The sequence below is a fragment of the Myxine glutinosa genome, chromosome 1 (genome assembly GCF_964187855.1).
Source record: "Myxine glutinosa chromosome 1, kmMyxGlut1.1, whole genome shotgun sequence".
Classification (NCBI taxonomy): Eukaryota; Metazoa; Chordata; class Myxini; order Myxiniformes; family Myxinidae; genus Myxine; species Myxine glutinosa.
In genome coordinates this window covers 333,798,929-333,817,350 of record NC_136261.1, presented here as the reverse complement: position 1 = coordinate 333,817,350, position 18,422 = coordinate 333,798,929, and the positions used below count along the sequence as shown (strand labels likewise).

The following is an 18,422-nucleotide window of genomic DNA, read 5'->3' as shown; positions in this document are numbered from 1 at the left end:
TTCCTTCGGACACGTGCGCACATTTATTTTTATTTCTTTATTTTTTGTTAAGTACAACGACACATCTGGATTGAACAGTCATGAGGCTAATTGTCTTTCTTGAAGGGCACAGGCATCTGATGCATTGTTAAGAGCAAAGCCCACAGATGGGAACAGTGAACAGTGATTGTTGGTGAACAGTGATTGTTGGTTCTAATAAATCCTGGACATGCCGACGTCACCAAAAAGTGCATATTATTTTTGTTCACAAAACTTTGCTAATGTATGACCCTTCAGCAATCCATGATAATTTTAGACCAAAAATGAAAGTAGAATCAAAGTAAAATTGTCGTAAAATGTATGCAACTGTGTAAATATGCCGCTTGTGTATAATTTATACAATGCATGAGTGATTAATTTTCAATTAACTTGCGATGAAGGTTGCAATTAAGGTTTGAGAGTTTCTAAAATAGTCATTTGTGTTGTTCAATCTGAGGGTGTGTTGCTCAACTTGCAACACTGCAAATCAAACCTATTTTTTCTCTTTATTTTTGTTTCCTGAAATTGTTGCACAAAACATTGAATCTCGCACAAAATGCAATATAATTGTTAAGAAATACTTGGTGTAGGCAGGTCTATAAGTCGGCAAGTCTTAGCACCCCAACATCACAGCATTTTTTCAGGTCCGATAAAGTAGTGTTAACGAAATCTGCCTTGAGAAAAATGTAAGATCACACAAAACCACAGTTTTGGAAGATTTAAACCAGCAGTTCTCAACACTTCATACACCGATGCATTTGACTAAGCAAAAAGGGCTTTTGTATCTTAGATGCCAAAAGCATTTGTCCTTTATCCAGGTATGGGATTAGATTGTCTTCCTTTCCTGAATTTCTATTACTGTTCATGCTGTGACTCTGTTTGCGCTCCTGCATTTATATTTTCTCTTCCTCAATCCCTCCTACTCTCCATACATATGGCATTTTATCTATTGAATCACTTGCTCATGATTCTTCCTTCAATTCTACCTTCCTGCCCCTGCCACCTTGTTTTACCCTCTCTTCCGACACACCTGCCCTTTTTTTTTGCTTCCCCTATCTTGCACCGTTTGGTAACCCTTAGAAATAATCATTTAAGTGTGTGCGCGTGTGTATGTGGCTCTCCACCAAATCTGATCACCAAGATATGTCAATATTTGTTCACAACACAAATTTTATTTCTTCACAAATCCTTCAAGGGGGAAAAAAGGTTTAAAAAGCTGCATCCCCATGTCTGTCGAGTCATGTTAGGATGTTGAACCACCACAATATCCTGCTGGTGTTGGTCCCCACCCATGACCTTTTTTTGTTCGGCTTGAGTTTTTTTTTGTTGTTTTTTTTCCACGCCTCACAAATTATTCCACTTGCAGCTTTTAACCTTTTTCTGCTGTTGTCTGTTTTGCTTTCTTCTGTTTTAAACTTCATCAGTCCAACCCTTGTCCACTTTTTTCCTATTCTCTAGTGTGTGTGTGTGTGTGTGTGTGTGTGTGTGTGTGTGTGTGTGTGTGTGTGTGTGTGTGTGTGTGTGTGTGTGTGTGTGTGTGTGTGTGTGTGTGTGTGTGTGTGTGTGTGTGTGTGTGTGTGTGTGTGTCTGTCTGTCTGTCTGTCTGTCTGTCTGTCTGTCGTGTGTGTGTGCACGTGCGTAGTATAATTCTTTCATACCAAGCTTTCATTGATTGGTTAGTCTCACCTCAAAAGGGATGCGAGACTATTGCAATGCCCCTGTTTGTCTGTCTGTCTGTCGTTGTCGGTGTGTGTCCACATCTATACATTTTCACTTTAATATTTGTTTTCTCTGCAACCGTTTGTCCGACCAAAGCAAAACTGTATATATAAGAGGGACTCCCCATGGAGAATATTTTATTTCTAACTCTGATGCCATAGGTCACATGGTATGGCAACTATATTGGAATAAAGGAAATAATTTTGGACATCATTTTCTTTGAAACCGCCTAACAACAAATATTGAAACTTGGCATATGTCATCAACTTCCCAAGGCATATATAGGTTGACAACAATGATGTTATCAGTGAAGTGGTATTCCAGCCACAATTGGTTGAATTGAAATCCTCATCCAAAAAATCTGAAACTTCATATATCTGATGTATTTAACCGATGTGAGTGAAGAATTAAATTTATGACATTCATCACCCATGACAAGAAACTATGTGACATAATCGGGTGCATGGATGATATGGGTATATGGGCCATAATAGTAGTGTGTTCAGTTCATGATGCTGTTTTTGTTCAGAAAGAACGTGTGAGGTGAGACTACGTGCTCTACGAGTGATGTTCTAGTTTCTCTTGATATCACAGTTGTCCTCCTGATTTTGTATATTGGCATCTAAACTTTATTCCCTGCTGTCACACTGTGGTAACTTGCTCAAAATGTTGAAGTAAAATGTCATGTGACTTGATGTCCATGCACTACTTCAATCTAGTCATGCCTTGACTGCTCTTCAAGAATAAAGTCTTTATTATTATTGCTTTTAAAGGATTGGTTTCTATTCATCTTGGGTCAAAGAGCCAATTTAAATGGCCTCTTTCTGGTGTTGGAATATATTTTTAGTTTGAAAGTAATTAACACATTGATTGTTCCATGGATCCCTAATATATATTATAAAACATGAATTGTACTAATTATCTTGCTATTTGCCTTGTCAGCGCGTCTTCTCCTTGGGTGCTGGAGACCGTCAGGTCGTGCTGCCACCCCTCAACATTGAAATCCCAAGCACTGGTTGCAGTGTTTTTCTCCTTTTCCAGCAGCTTGGTAAGGTTCTTTATGATGAATTTTTTTTGTTGTGTTCAATATATAGATTGATTATTTGCCTCATTACCTCCTCCACCTAAGGTGGAGGATGGAGGTTATGTTGTCTGTCTGTCTGTCTGCATAATTTGTCTGTGAACAGGATATCTCAAAAAGTTGTGGATGATTCAGCTGAAATTTGGTGGAGACGTTGGGTATGTGACAATGACGAAATGATTACATATTGGTGAGGATTTGGATCCGGATATGGATCCGATAATTTTAAAAAAAGTGATTCTTCACCACTGAGAGGGCAAAAAACGATATCCAGCACTATATCTCAAAATTTGTCGACAAATTCGGACGAAACTTGGTGTATAGGTTGGGTGTGTGACAATTTATTCATCGATTCGATTTTGGCGAAGATTCGAATATGGATCCGGATAAGCAAATTTTTAAAATTATGTAATGATTCTTCACTATTGAGTGATAGGGCCAAAAATGATATATAGCATGATATTTGAAAAAACTTGTGGACGACTTATGACAAAACAAGGTGGGTGGGTTGGTTAGGCAACAAGATTTTGGTTCAGATCCTAATCCAGATCTGGCCTTTCAGTGGGATACAAAACGTAAACTGTTCAGCCTGGTGGAAGTATGCGCTCTACTGAGAGCCTTACTCATTAATCATTGCTTTCATGCTGTGGTAGTTTTGAGAACCTATTAAGTTCTTGGATGATTTGCGAAATATAATTTTTCCTTAACACTTTACTTTCATGTACGTTGAAAGTAAACCCGAAATTATAATAGCCTTGCTGTGATGGAACAAGGAAGTAGTTGGTGGCACCACCATGGTGCATAATGTTCAGTATTTCAACTCTTCTATGTGAACTGTGTATTCCCCAAAATGGTAAACAATAACACCAACTCTTTTTCTTCACCATCAGGATTTCAGCTTTTTTTTTTTGTTGTTGTTGGGTGTAATTAGGGTACCACATGCCTTTCAGGCTGTGATACCCTGTTGCTTGGTTTTTTGTTTTTGTTTTTTTTCTCTTCTGCCAGGATTTTGCAGGTTTATTCCCTTTAAAATTCATTTTCTCTGCAAGCGTTAGTCCGATTGACACAAAATTTTCACCATAGGAGTTGCTCCTCTGGAATTTTAAAAATGATAATGATGACATCATAGATCACATAGTTCGGGCACCATCTTGGAAAAAAACGTAAAACTTTGCACCTCTATATCTCTAAATTTTTCCATGGAGCGGTTTCAAACATGGCTCATTGTAAAGTACATTTTGATTGTAAAGGGAATAACATTTTAATGATCATATTTTCCTCCATTTTGACGTCATAATTCGACAAGTAGAACGCTTGATCCAATCAGTATGAAATGTATTGAGCGTCATCTACACAAAAATCGTATGGTAAAATTAAATTGATGTCATCAGTCACGTGGTTTGGCAGCCATTTTTTTAAAAACATAAAACCCTTAATGAAAACACCCTTAAAACCATTCTCCTCAAACGGTTGAACAGATTGAGACAAAACTTTACAGGCATGATCACCTGTCCATGACGACCAAATGCACCATAGGCGATAACGTCATAGGTCACGTGGTTTGGCAACTAATTTTTTTGAGGACTACACCTTTAAAAATCGACTCCTCCAGAATGACGAAACAAAGCGAGTGGAAACTTCACACACATGTTCCCCTTGCCTCTGGGATAACGTGGTGTTCCCGAATAATTCATAGGTCACATAGTCTGGCAGCCATATTGGATCGAACGAATATCTTAAAAAATACATTTCTCGTGAACTGTTTCATCCATTGACATGAAACTTCAAACTTGTGAAGTAGTCATCAAGGGAACATGTGTTAAAATTTTCAACATGATCGGTCACACGGTCTGGCAGCCAGAATTTTTTATTGGCTGAAGAAGAAGAAGAAACTCTTCATTATTATCTTCAGCTGTTGACTTTTCAGTACTGTATATCATTACATTAATTACAAGATGATGAATTGCGAAAGATGATGGGAATAGAGCCTGTGATTGATGCTTTGAAGAGGAACAGGTTGAGAAGACTGGTTGAGAAGAGTGATGGAAATGAATGTAGAAGGAAGTAGAGGACGGGGAAGACCGAGAAAGACTTTGCTAAAGATGGTGGAAGAAGAAATGCGGGCAAGGGGGTTAACAAGGGGAGATGCAGAAAATAGGGCAATATGGAGAAGATTGTCATGGGGACCGCAATGCTAACCCCCGCTCTAGCAGGGAAAATGGCCTTAAAATGCATGTTGTATATCTATTAATTACATCCTGTTTGAACTCAGTGGCATCCTGTCTATTAATTACGTGCGTTTATTAGTTACGTACTATCGAAATGCACCTTTCGACCCTTGGTACTGCTAAGACCTTTTCGACCTTTGAAGAACCTTTAAGATCCCCAAGACCCTTATGACCACCAATACCCAAAATACCCCGAAGACTCTTAAATAACGTGAAGAACCAGAGGATCCCGAAGACCCAAAAAACCCTAATGACCATGAAGACCCAAAACACCCATGAGGACCCAAAAGATCCGGACGACCTAAAATACCCCGAGGACCCAAGAGACCCTGAGGTCCCAAAATACAAGGACTCTGAAGACCCAAAATACCCCAAAAATCCAAAAGACCCTGTGGACCCAAAAGAGCCAAAAGACCCCGGTGACCCAAAAAAGCCAGAGGACACCAAGGACCCAAAAGACACAGAGGACTCCAAAAGTCCCCGAGGATTCCAAAGGACGCCGAGGACCCAAAAGACCCCAATAACCCAAAATACCCAAGATGTATATTCCAGGTTTCAACTAGTTTCAATGTATAGCCTTTGAGATATGAGCACCAACACATTTCAGGCGGTCAGACGGGATGGATGGATGGATGGACGGACGGATGGACGGACGGACGGACGGACGGACGGGCCAGACAGACAGACACCAATGTTGATTCGAGGGTTTTTCTTAACACTCAAGAACGCGGAAACAGATGTTGCTGAAATTTTGAACATATTACCTCGACGTAAAAAACATTTACTTCTGAAATTTGCAACCAATTTCGTCCAGTGGAAGCCGAGAAGCAAATTTTCAGTCCCTGTGTTGAAATTGCATACAGAGAAACTGTTCCATGTCCATCCGAGGGACGGCACACACTCAACTTTGCCAACAGCTAAGATTTCATACCGTGTCTACTGTCTGTGCTGTTTTCCCTTGTTTCATCTTCTTTATCAATGGTTTTGTGTCCATTGCCATGTCTTATCCATGTCTAATCGACTCTATCGTGTATAATTACCCCACACACAAAGCAAAAAGCCGGCTGAAGCAATTGGTTCCCTTTGTCTGGTCTGTCTATCTGACCACAGACGCCAGTTTATGATGGAGGAACAACTTCATTTCAATTGATTGTTGTATTTTGAACATGAATCGGAAAAATAACCTGAAGTGTAGCATTACTTTGGCTCTGAAATAGTCCTGATTGCACATGCAGAGAGAGGAGTGAGATAATTTTTTTTAATTCTCTGCCTGTCTGGAAGTCAACCAAAATTACAAATCATTACAAACAGGAAACTTGGTTTTTAAGGTGGTCATAAAGGACACAAACAACAAACATGAAGAACTAATTTAATCTGTAAAATAAAGTGGTGTAAAAGATGTTGCATCTATGGCAGTAAACTTTTCTGACCTTTAATATTATTTTGCTTAATTGTATTATATACTTTAACACTGTGGAACACAAATTGCCTTTTTGGCACTTTTAAAATCCCTTCCATTTAGCAGTACTTAGACTAAATATTACGGCATTTTCCGCGTACTTCTCCAAAACCAATCAAATTTGCCGTTCGCAGACCCCACCCATGACCTTGTTTCTCAGGTCTGCGTGGACTAAGGTGTTGGATGAACTCTCGTGTAATGGTTTGACCCAATTGTTGCCCCCGCTACTCCATCGTCAATTTTATCTTGCTATTATATGAGCCTCACACTTCAAGAAAAAATAACCAGGGGATTTATTTACAAGTCAGAGAAAAATCACAGAAATCACTCTGTTCTGTTCTGTTATTTTTAAAGTGCAGACTGATGCCTGAACTGAGAAACCTCAAATTTTTACGGTTGAATCATGATGCTTAGTAATTGCTGCATCAAAACTCGAGGCAAACTGCATTTAGAACTAACCGCCGCTCGCCCTGTTACGATGTTACGACAACCACACCTGCCTTCTCCAACACAGCATTGAGGTGGTTCAAACACCTAATTTGCACCTTTCTCGAAAACATTATTTATCTAATAATTTATTGTGTCACGATGTCACTGAAAAAAATCGTACAACAGTCAAAAAATGCCAGGAATCATCTTTCTTTACAGCTTTGCTTTTTTTTACAAGTATTGCTGAACCGCCATGTTGACTCTCATCTCTCATGACGATGCTTTTTTAACCGTACCTTTTCCGTGGCTTCTCAGATTGTTCAATCTCATACGATCTACGTCTGAGTTGAATGTGGTATCACAAATTGAAAATTGTAGGTTCTGGGTTTGAACTTCTTGGCAAGTGCTTGGCCTCCACAATGCGCACGTCGTGTTTAACATTAGTCCAGCACATATCTGGCAGTTCAAGCTAGCTTGCTTTTACTTCTACCACGTGCCAAGGCCACATGCTTTGGCGCATAATGCAGTATCCATGCATTGGCATTTGTCTGATTGGCATTCGTTTGGAAGGGTGTCGATGGTTTCCAAGTTTCCAGATTGACTGGCTGAGTGGGACCATGTGTCCCAGGCCAAGCCAAACATCTACTTTTCATTACATTTAATAAAGCTTGAGTGGTGCTGAAATAGGGGGAAATGGAAAGTGCACATTTTTGTATTTCTGTAACATCAATTAGTCTTAAAAGATTGGATTTTTCGGTTTTCTTTTGTCATCGTCTTCAGACTGACATTTTTCATTGTTTGTCATGTTATGTCATTATAATATGATGTTAAGACTCTTTTTTTGGACAACTTTTCTTTTGTGGCATGTGGCATGTTCGTTTTGGTAGTTTCATTTTTCAGGTTATCCCACCCTTTTCATCCATTTCTTGTCAGCTTGTGTTCAGTCATGGCCAAAAATATTGGCACCCTTGCACTTTTTTCAAATAACTCACAATTTTCTCTAAAAATACGTTGAAATTGACAAAAGTATTTGGTCTCCACAATATTTTATTTCACTTAATATTATAGAACCTTTGTTTTTGATTGAGAATGTGATATATTCTTTTAAATCAGTAAATAAAAAGAAATGGCATTGACAAAATTATTGACACCCGAAACGTAATATTTGGTAACAGGCTTTTGACAAAATAACTGCAGTCAAGTAATCCCTGTAGCCATGAATGAGCTTCCTACATCTCTCTACTGGCAGTTTGGCCCACTCTTCTTGTGCAAACTGCTCCAGTTCTCCCAGATTTGAAGGGTGCCTTCTCCCAACAGCTGTTTTCAGATCTCCCCACAGGTGTTCAATAGGATTTAGATGTGGACTCATTGCTGGCCACTTCAGAACAGTCCAGCGTTTTGGCTTGAACCATTCCTGGGTGCTTTTTGAAGTGTGGTGGGTCATTGTCCTGCTGCAAGATCCATGACCTTCGATGAAGACCCAGCTTTCTGACAATGGGTTGAACATTGCGCTCCAAAATGCAGGAATAGAAATGTGGATCCCAAAAGATTTTTTAATTTCAACAATTTTCTGGAAGAAATGGTTCATTATTCGAAAAAAAGTGCAAGGGTGCCAATATTTTTGGCCATGACTATCTGTTTTCTTTGTACCAGTATATCCTTTTAATTTTATTTTTCTTTCCATATGTCTCGCGTCACCTTTTTTTTCCTGTTGCTTTAGAAACTTGTAGAGGAAACCAGTGTTTCTGTCTGTATGCTTGTCGCTGTGCTCTTTTCCACGGAAGTTAGACTTGCTTTTCCGTGGCCAGGTTTGCTTTTGTTCTGACAGGCTATTTGTCTCCTGTACTATTCCCTTGGAGCATGAGTGCTGGAAACCCACTGGAAAATTTTCTGCATCCTTTGGGAATCGAGGAGATTACTTGCAGTTTGTCCCCATCTTTTGATATTCGTGAAAGGTCACAATTTATTACCTGAAAAATGTATAAGGCATGCTTTGCTAAAATTGCTCGTTGCACAGTACCAGTCCATTGAAGGAAGAGGAACCAAGCATATGTATGAAGTCTGGCTACAATGTCGTTATTTTTGCTTGAACTCTTAAACTCTTGAGATCTTAAATCATCTTGAGATCGAGAGAACTCTTAAAATGCAGGAAGAGCACAGGAAATTCACTGACATTGCTTCTGTCATCTATCTATAATTCCAGTAATCTCTGTGTGTGTGTCTGTGTGTGTGTCTGTGTGTTTGTTTGTCTGTGACCGCTGTTTCTCGACAACCACGGGTCCGATATACTTGAAACTTGCCAGGTATATTGCTGGGGACCCGAGGATGTGCCTTTTCAAGGTTTCATATTAATCGGAGAAGTAGTTACCGAGCTATGGCGATTTATCCGTTCGCCGTTCGCTTTGGCTTTGCGAATGGACCAAACCATTTCATGTAAATAGAGGGGGGGGGGGGGGGGGGTTCTACCGTACTCGCAAGCCGTTCGCTTTGGCTTTGCGAATGGACCAAACCATTTCATGTAAATAGAGGGGGGGGTTCTGTGGTCGTTACTGCCACGTGGTTTCAAAGTTTTTTTTTGTTGTTGTTTGCACGCATGTTTTTTTGCACCCACGTACGGGCACGCCCTAGTTAGATCTAATGAGCCCTTGAATTATTACGTTTGTTATTGTTGTTGTTACCATTAAGCTCATTTTCACGGACACAATTTGTTTTTGGGCCATACGCTTGCTTTGAGCTTTCCTCATTGATTAAACAGTGACTCCAATGTTCCTGTGCTGCTGGTAGCTGTTTGAATGAAGAAAATGCAATGAGTATCGTGTTTAAGTTTTGCTTCAGCAGCTTTTGACGGAGTGACGCTGGAGTATATGTAATGTGGATTTTCATATTGTTGTTGTTACCAGAGGACATCCGGATCCAATAGGTAAGTCTGGTCTTCAACTGGAAATGCAAATTAGCTTGCTCAGATGATATCATGTGATATCTGCAGTACATTCTGTGGCACAAGCACAATAATTGCATTGACCACTAATGGTGGTTAATGGGTAATGTAACAAGTGCTTTAGTCGAATCAAAATCGAATTATTTAATTTGCACTTTTACCCAAAGTACCACGCAATAAAACAATGGCGTCGAAAACTATAAAGTTTAATTGGTGTATGTGGGAAAATTACACGGCCAGACCAGGAATCGAACTCAGGCCCTCTGGTGAACCGTACCAGTGCTCTGCCATCTGAGCTATCTGGGTGACCCTGACCCCATCAGTGACCCTGACCAAATTATAAAGTTTATGAGTGAAAACAGTCATTGCTGTCGACTCTAAGGGGGGAATTATACTTTTGGCAATGGTGCTAGAAAAGAAAAAGACATGGTTTACAGACCTTTACTTTATTATCATGAATTCAAAGGGACCATATATTTATTATGCGCACATATGGGAGGAATTTTGACTCCCTCACCTTTCCCTATCCCTTTCTCCTTTCACTGTCCTTCCACCTATGCACTTATGTATACATGGGTGCAAGTACCCACCCTTCCCATATAAAACGAGAAGGGCACTCGGTACATTGCATATCTCCACCAGGCTGAACAGTTAAAGTTTTGTATCCCACTGGTAGGCCAGATCTGCATCTCTCAATGGTGAAGAATCACTTCAATTAAAAAAACTCTCATCCTGATCCAAATTCAGATCTTCACCGAAATTGAATCAATCATTCCTTGTTACACACCCAACCTGTCCTCAACTTTGAGATATCATTATATGTATTGTTTTTGGCCCTATTTGTCAATGGTGAAGAATCACTTTTAAAAATTCCAATCCTGACCAAAAATGCTCGTTGCTGTTCTTGGCCGGTTCTTGACACAAATAAATTCAGAACGATTGCTTCCAAACCGTGGTCAAAAATCGTGTGACAAACACGCTACAGACCAACATGCTTGACAAGATACTTTCTAGTCAGGTTCACTATGTCAATAAATAATATTTCTTTCAAAATCATGGTAGATTAGCAAACCTATACATTTTTGGAAAGGTTATAGCATAAGGAAACTAAAAATCAATGTTTACATTTGGAGAGATACCTGTATGGTGGCCATTTTGGATTTTCAAAATGGCCACTGTAAAATACATATTTTGTTCTATTTCTGCCTCTAATTACCCTAAAAACTTTTTAAAATATACTAAACCTATATTTTCAGGGACAAGGAATCCAATAAAAGTATCAAATTAGTGCTATGGGGAATGGTAAGACACGAATCAAAGGTTTTGAATTGCAAAATACTGTCTTTATATTCGCGATAAGTTGCATAATCAAATACATGTTATCATTTTGTACAGGCAGTTAATAACATCAAAATGTGTCACAATAATTCATATCACCAAATATACACAGGCAGTCAGCAAAATCATATATACACATGCAGTCAGTATAACTTCACATCTACACAGGCAGTCAATGACAAAATATACGCAGGCAGTCAATGGCATCAAACATACACGATTACAGAATATGCCATTTAGAGTTCGTCATCACTGTCCTGTGTGTCGTATCCGACAATATAGTCCGCATCGTTTTCACAGTCCGTTCCACACAAGCAAAGGTCGGTCAAATTGATTGGCAAATCGAATTGGTCGAATGGTCGATCGAATCGAATTCGATGAATCGAATCGAATCGAATCAATCGAATCAATCGAATTGGTCGAATGGTCGATGGAAGCGATTGGTCGAATTGGTGGAATGGAATTGGTCGATTGGTCGAATTGGTCGAATCGAATTGGTCGGAATTGGCAAATGTAAACATTGATTTTCAGATTTTCCATGTAATAACGTTTCCAAAAATGTATAGGTTTGCTAATCCACCATGATTTTGAACGAAAAAACATAGTGAACCTGACTATTTCACCAAGTAACAAACTGACAGACGGGTGAAACATAACCTCTGTCCACCTTTGGTGGTGGAGGGTAATAAGCCGTGTAACTTGGTGTCTACGCTCTTATACCATGGTGACAGAGCAACGAGTACTGAAATATCTTAAAATGATACAAAGTAGGTGTTTGTCTACCAGCAATTGTGATTGATAGGCTTAAGTATTCAACCCTTCCTTCTGACGCCCTCCCAACCCTAAATCTCCAATGCATGCATAATAAATATACAGCCCCAAATGGCACTCAGTTGAGTACATACTTTACCTGTTTTCACTGTACCTAACAAATATTCTGAGAATGAATGGGCCTTTTTATAGCTGCATGCAGAAATGCAAAATGGCATTGTAATCGTACTATTAATTTGTGAAGTGTCTGTTTGTGCGCGTGCGTTTGACTTCAAAACGTTCCTGAAACTCTCAACGGAATGTGTTGAAAACCGCTGGTTACACTTGGGGTGTGCACAGGGAGGTTTTAGGTGATAAAAGAAAGAAAAAAAATTCCGGGAGTTCAGAAATCCCAGGGGTTCAGCGTGGGGAGAGCACCCCAATTCTCTATGTAAATATGTATGGCACAATGCCGCTGCCGGTGGGAAAGGAGTGTTGTAAAAACCAGAGTTACAACATTGGCTCAGTTCTTGAGTTTAATCGAAATAGATCCCCAGCAATACCTGTAAAGAAAACCAGCGAACATCATATCAATATTCAGCATTCATCTGGATCAGTAATGGGTGTACAATCGAGCACAAGCAAGCCTCGAACAAAGTGATTGTACGTACCATCTATTTAAGCACCTATGTAACATACAGTAAATGTCACAGGAATGATCATTGCGCTGGATGTCCGAATTCTTATAACTGCCGCGCAGTGGACAGAAGTCGCATTGTTACCTGGGTTCAGACTTAGTCACAATTTCATGACAAGGAGTACGGTATTACAAATCTTACCAAAATATGCCAATTCTGGGGGAATTAACCCGTCCATAATTCTGTGGGAATTAACCTGTCCATAAGGACAAGTTATTAGTTCATGGCGATAATGTGATGACGTCCCCCTCTCCCTCCCCCCACAGCCTCCAACCAAATTTTTCCCTCTATCTTTCCCTTATTTTCCTTCTGCTTCTCTAAAGCCTCCTTTCCATTCCTCGCTGACAAAGTTGCTGAAGGCATTATGTTTTCGGGTTGTCTGTCCTGCTGTCTGTCTGTCTGTCTGTCCGTCCGTCCATCTGACAGCTTTTTGTTTCCACAATATCTTGAGAATGGCTGAAAGGATCTTTGTCAAACTTAGTGCAGGTATGTATAATGAGGTAAAGATGAACTGATTATATTTTGGGCTCACGAAGGACTTGAGCTAGTTTTGGGGCCACTCTGCCATAAAGCCCAGATCTGTGGAGTGTTGCAGTGATGGTTGTCCTTCTGGAAGTTTCTTCCATCTCCACACAGGATCTCTGGAGCTCAGCCAGAGTGACCATTGGGTTATTGGTCACCTCTCTTAAAGTGCAGTCACACTATAACGTATAGCAGTAACTTATGCCGACGTATGTGAATTTTCACCAACACGCTGGTGTACGTTGACATAAGTTAGGGGTAGGTTTGGTATAAGTTGTATACGTTAAAAGCAAGCTGGCATACGTTGTTGTACGCAGAGGCCGAAATAAATTTTTGTGCATGCACAAAAATTTTGGGCGTATGCCGACGTTCTCTTCATAGGTTAGGCATACGTTAGGCATACGCTAGACATTCGCTAGACATACGTTAAATACGTTAGAGGTAGGTTACTCATACGTCGAGATACGTTGGCATGAAGGTGTACCGTACAGCTAACTTATTGATAACCTATGAGTAACTTACTTCTAACCTATATCTAACCTATATCTGACGTATCTGCAACGCATATTGACGTATTCAGACGTATTAGACGTATGTCTGACGATGGAGTAACTTATTGAACGTGTTTCTACCGTACAACTAGCGTATTATTGGCGTTTTGCCAGCGTTTTGCTGTCACTGTATATATGGGGGCCTGTGAGTAGCTCACCATCACTTCTCCACCCGTCCTCTACCTCGGCCCCTGGCAGACGTCTCGGTTGCTGTCTTCTTCGTTTTCTTGGGTGCCATGTTGATGTTGATAGCTCGTGGTACTGTAGAGATCGGCGCCGTATTTATGCAGAACGTCACGTGATCGTCGGCAACACGCCGAGCGCGCTGCGCATAGGTTTCTCATAAGTTACTCATACATTGGGCATAAGTCGAGAATGCTGGCCATATGCTGGCCATACGCTGGGATATGCTGTCATAAGTTATATATAAGTTAGTGATAGGTTACTAATAGGTTAGACATACGCTATGTATACGTTCAATACGTTATGCATACGCCCAATTTATTCATGCTGTAGAATTTTCGATGCTTTTTTGGGCGTATGCCGACGTGTTGACATTATTTTATGATTTTTCATACGCAAGATATAAGTTTCTCTAAAACGTCATAGTGTGACTGCACCTTTACCAAGGCCTTTCTCCCCCCATTGCTCAGTTTGGCCGGGCGGCCAGCTCGAGAAAGAGTCCTGGTTGTTTCAAACTTCTTCCATTTAATAATTATGGAGGCCACTGTGCTCTTTGGAACCTTCAATGCAGCAGAATATTTTTTTGTAGGCTTCCCCTGATCTGACCTCGACACAATCCTGTCCCTGAGCTCTGCAGGCAGTTCTTTCGACCTCATGGCTTGGATTTTGCTCTGATATGCATTGTCAGCTGGAAGACCTTATAAAGACAGGTGTGTGCCTTTCCAAATCTTGTCCAATCAATTGAATTTACCACAGGTGGACTCCAATCAAGGTGTAGAAACATCTCAAAGATGATCAAGAGAAATGGGAGGCACTTGAGCTAAATTTCAAGTGTCATAGCAAAGGGTATGAATACTTATGTCAATGTGATATTTCAGTTTTTTCTTTTTAATAAATTTGCAAAACTTTCTAAAATCCTGTTTTCTCTTTGTCATTATGGGGTATTGAGTGCAGATTGATGAGGGAAAAAATGAATTTAAACGATTTCAGCATAAGGCTGCAACATAACAAAATGTGAAAAAAGTGAAGGGGTCTGAATACTTTGAATGCACTGTATATATGTGTGTATATATATATATATATGTATATATGTGTATATATATATATATGTATATATATATGTATGTATATATATATATATATATATATATATATATATATATATATATATATATATATATATATATATATATATATATTGTGACAGACACAACTTTGATGTTAAGGTGGGCCGAGCGGAATGGCCGTCGTGTCCGCACAAATTACCCGATTATACTCGACGTTGACGGAGCCGCGCTACGCTGGATCAATAAAGGAAAAGAAGACACCCGGCTGGATTATAATGACAGACACTAATGTTTCGATTCTCAATTATATTCGTACGGAAAAGGTTAGATTACAGGGGCTAGAGGTAAAGCACAGAAAAGATGGGCACTTAGACACAGGCTTATCTTAACCCCGGACAGACGACAGGTAAACGGGACAACGGCTGACTCACACGGGGGTTGATGGCAGGGAAAGGCAGGTATCGGTGGCTCCAGGTGCACCTGGGCTCGGGGCAGAATCAACACGGTTCGGTCCGGTCCAAAGATGCGGGGAGGTCACAGCGCTCGGAGGTAACGTTCTTTCACAGGCGGGTTCTCTTCCTCTCAGCGATCGCAGGCAACGTTCTTTCTCAGGCGGGGCGCATCTGGTGTCACATCCGGCGCGGGGCCGCGTATATCCGGCGGGGAGTGACACGCCCTCGGCTCGTTAGCGCCGCCCCAGATGGAATCGGTCCGCCCTTCTGATTGGGTGCGGGGGGTTACCAGGCTCCGCCCTTGAGGAGGAGCTGACAGCCAGCCCCTCCGTGGTAACCCCGTGGAGCGCGTGGTCAATGGCGCTAATCGAGCCGGTGTGAGGACGCATCCTCCCCCGCGCCGCCGCCATCTCCTCTGTTGTTGTTGTAATTGTTGGGGAAGAAGATGGAAGGAGGTATGGGAAAGGTCCTAAACTCACTACTGATGCCATATAATCACATTCTGGTGCAACGAAGAGTCATAATTAATGGAAACGAGGCCTTAACTGACATAGACTAAGAATAACTAGCAAGATGTCCGAAAGTTGTCTACGTGTGGTGCGGTGGACCTGGGCACGACATTTAATGGGGGAATAAGGGGAAGGTCGGCTCTACTGATTGTTGTTTACATGCAATGGGACTAGGGAATGGGGGATTAGGGAAAGTTGGGGAGTATTGGAGAAAATAGGGGAATATTTACAAGCGGATATGGAGGCCAAATTCCATATTCGCAACATTGCACCCTTCTCTACCCTCGGGGCGTCCCGACCCGATAAATTTTTACCTACTTTAGTGTGGCACGCAATGTAGTTCCCTCTACTATTAACTCTACCCTGAGTGCGACAGTTTTATAGATATTCACAAATGAGTAAATATGTCCCCCTGCGACGTTGCACCCTTCTCCTCTCAGAAACACACCCACAGGATAACCGAATCCGGAAAGAATTCTCAAACTAAACATACAGCCGGTAGGGAGCATTATTTACAAGATTACGCTGATATCTACACTACGATCCAGGACCTGTCTTTGGAGGAACACATGCAGATGTTATGCATAGAGAGAGCGCGCTTGCCAGCATCGATACACCAACCCACGAGTGCTCTGTGGCCGACGGCCTTTAATAACGTGCAGAGCACCCTTCCCGAGCATCAAAAGCACCACCCCACCACCAATCGGTGCAGTCACCATTGTTCATTGGAATAAAAATAAATTCGACAACCCCTAACCCTGCAGGTGTCTCTTGCTCTTCTTGTGGTGCACTTGGTGTTAACTAAAAGTGGTTCACCTGTATGGCATAGGTGCCACGTTGACCCATAGGTCCATCCCCGGGTGGTGCTTGGCCGCAAACGAACTGCGGTCCATTGTGGGTGGCCACAAACATTGCGGTCCATATGGTGTATCGATCCCGGCAGCAAACAGCGAAAGTGCAGGCCCACAACTGCGCAGCCAGCACCTCTCTCTCTCCTCTCTCTCTACCCCAAAGCCAGATCCTCGGAGGTGGGAGACAAAAGAAGCAGACAAGTGAGTAAGGTGGTAAGGGCGCAAAAGTGCACGCAATATAAGGTAATGCACACTGGGGGCACATGGGAACCAGGTGAGACAGGTACGTTCCTATCGTACGCCCCCCCCCCACCAGGTAACCTACATGGCCCCTCCCTTACCCCTTACTGTATCCACACAACACAACACTACCCATAAACATCTACTTTACAAATCAACAAACATCCCTACTGTCTTCCCCGTTCCTCCCATAAACCAAATTCGTCTTCTCTCCCTCCTAACCAATCAAATTTGCCATTTTCAACTCTCATCAAAATTTGCCATTTTCAACTCAACATCAAAATTTGCCATTACCAATTCATCATCAGTCCCTCCTAGGGAGGGAGAGATGGAATCACCCCAATGTCTCATCCACGTCGTGATGCGTCTCACAATCCACAGCAATCTCATTTCCTGCAACAAAACAAAGAAAACACAGGTGTGGAGTCATCATCATCACCACAGGTAAGTGGCTGCGTATGGTGCGACAGGTTCATCAATCCTAACTATTTCCTAAATGACTTTAACAACTTTACACTACCCGGGGTCTCTCTCCGGCCAAACCATTGGCCCTCTTACACTATGGGTTCTAAAAACCAATTCCCATTGGCCAAACTGTGGTGCTTTTCAATTTGGGGTCTCACTCCCCCGATTCATCTCCCGGTGCCCTCGCACAATTTCTGGGCTGTGGCGTGTACCTCTCCCAGTGGGTCTACCCACCTGCACACCTCCACCACTGCAGTTGCCTCCGAGCTTACCTGCTCCTTGCCCTAACCTAACTACCTGGGGAAGGCCCTCTGGCACTCTCCCCACTCGGTGCCCTCTCTGGCACTGGGCTACCCGGGTCCGTCCTCCGGATCCTCGGGCCCCATCCACAACTCTACCGGCTCCCAGAGCCCACCTGCGGCCTCACCTGGCCGACATCCTCACAGTGGTGGAGTGCCCAACCAACTACACGCACTAACAGGCTACACGCCCAGCCATTTCCACAACACTAATGCACCCATTCACAACACCATTCTGCAACCGCACCACAAGTGCCAATATCCAACCACAATTTACCTGTACCCTCTACCTAACACTTACACTACCCGCCCCGGGTACTCGTGAAAGGGGGTCCACTCTTCCCCCATCCACACCTTCGCACCATGCACACCACTCCGTACCACTTACTCCAACTCTCTCCACACACCTGTACTTGCACACCTGTGCTCTCACACCTGGTGCCACCTGCACCCTTCTCTCCCCAAGCGCATTCGCGCTGATCCACACACTCACTACTCATACACGGCTCCACACACCTGTCCAGTTGCACACCTGTGCAATCACACCTGTTCAATTCTCACACACACGGCATCATCTCAGCTAACTACTCCCTTCTGAAACTTGCGCTTCCCAGTCGTCCCTTTA

At 41.9% G+C, this 18,422-nt stretch overlaps 1 protein-coding gene across 1 annotated transcript in view; it reads left to right on the top strand.

Moving 5' to 3' along the window:
• The window catches only part of SBF1 (SET binding factor 1), a gene marked incomplete in the record, with an annotated part of 417,110 nt that overhangs the window by 129,310 nt on the left and 269,378 nt on the right, over positions 1-18,422 (top strand). Inside the window, 1 exon segment of the mRNA XM_078779651.1 lies at positions 2,680-2,790. Coding sequence (XP_078635777.1) covers positions 2,680-2,790 — 111 coding nt within the window.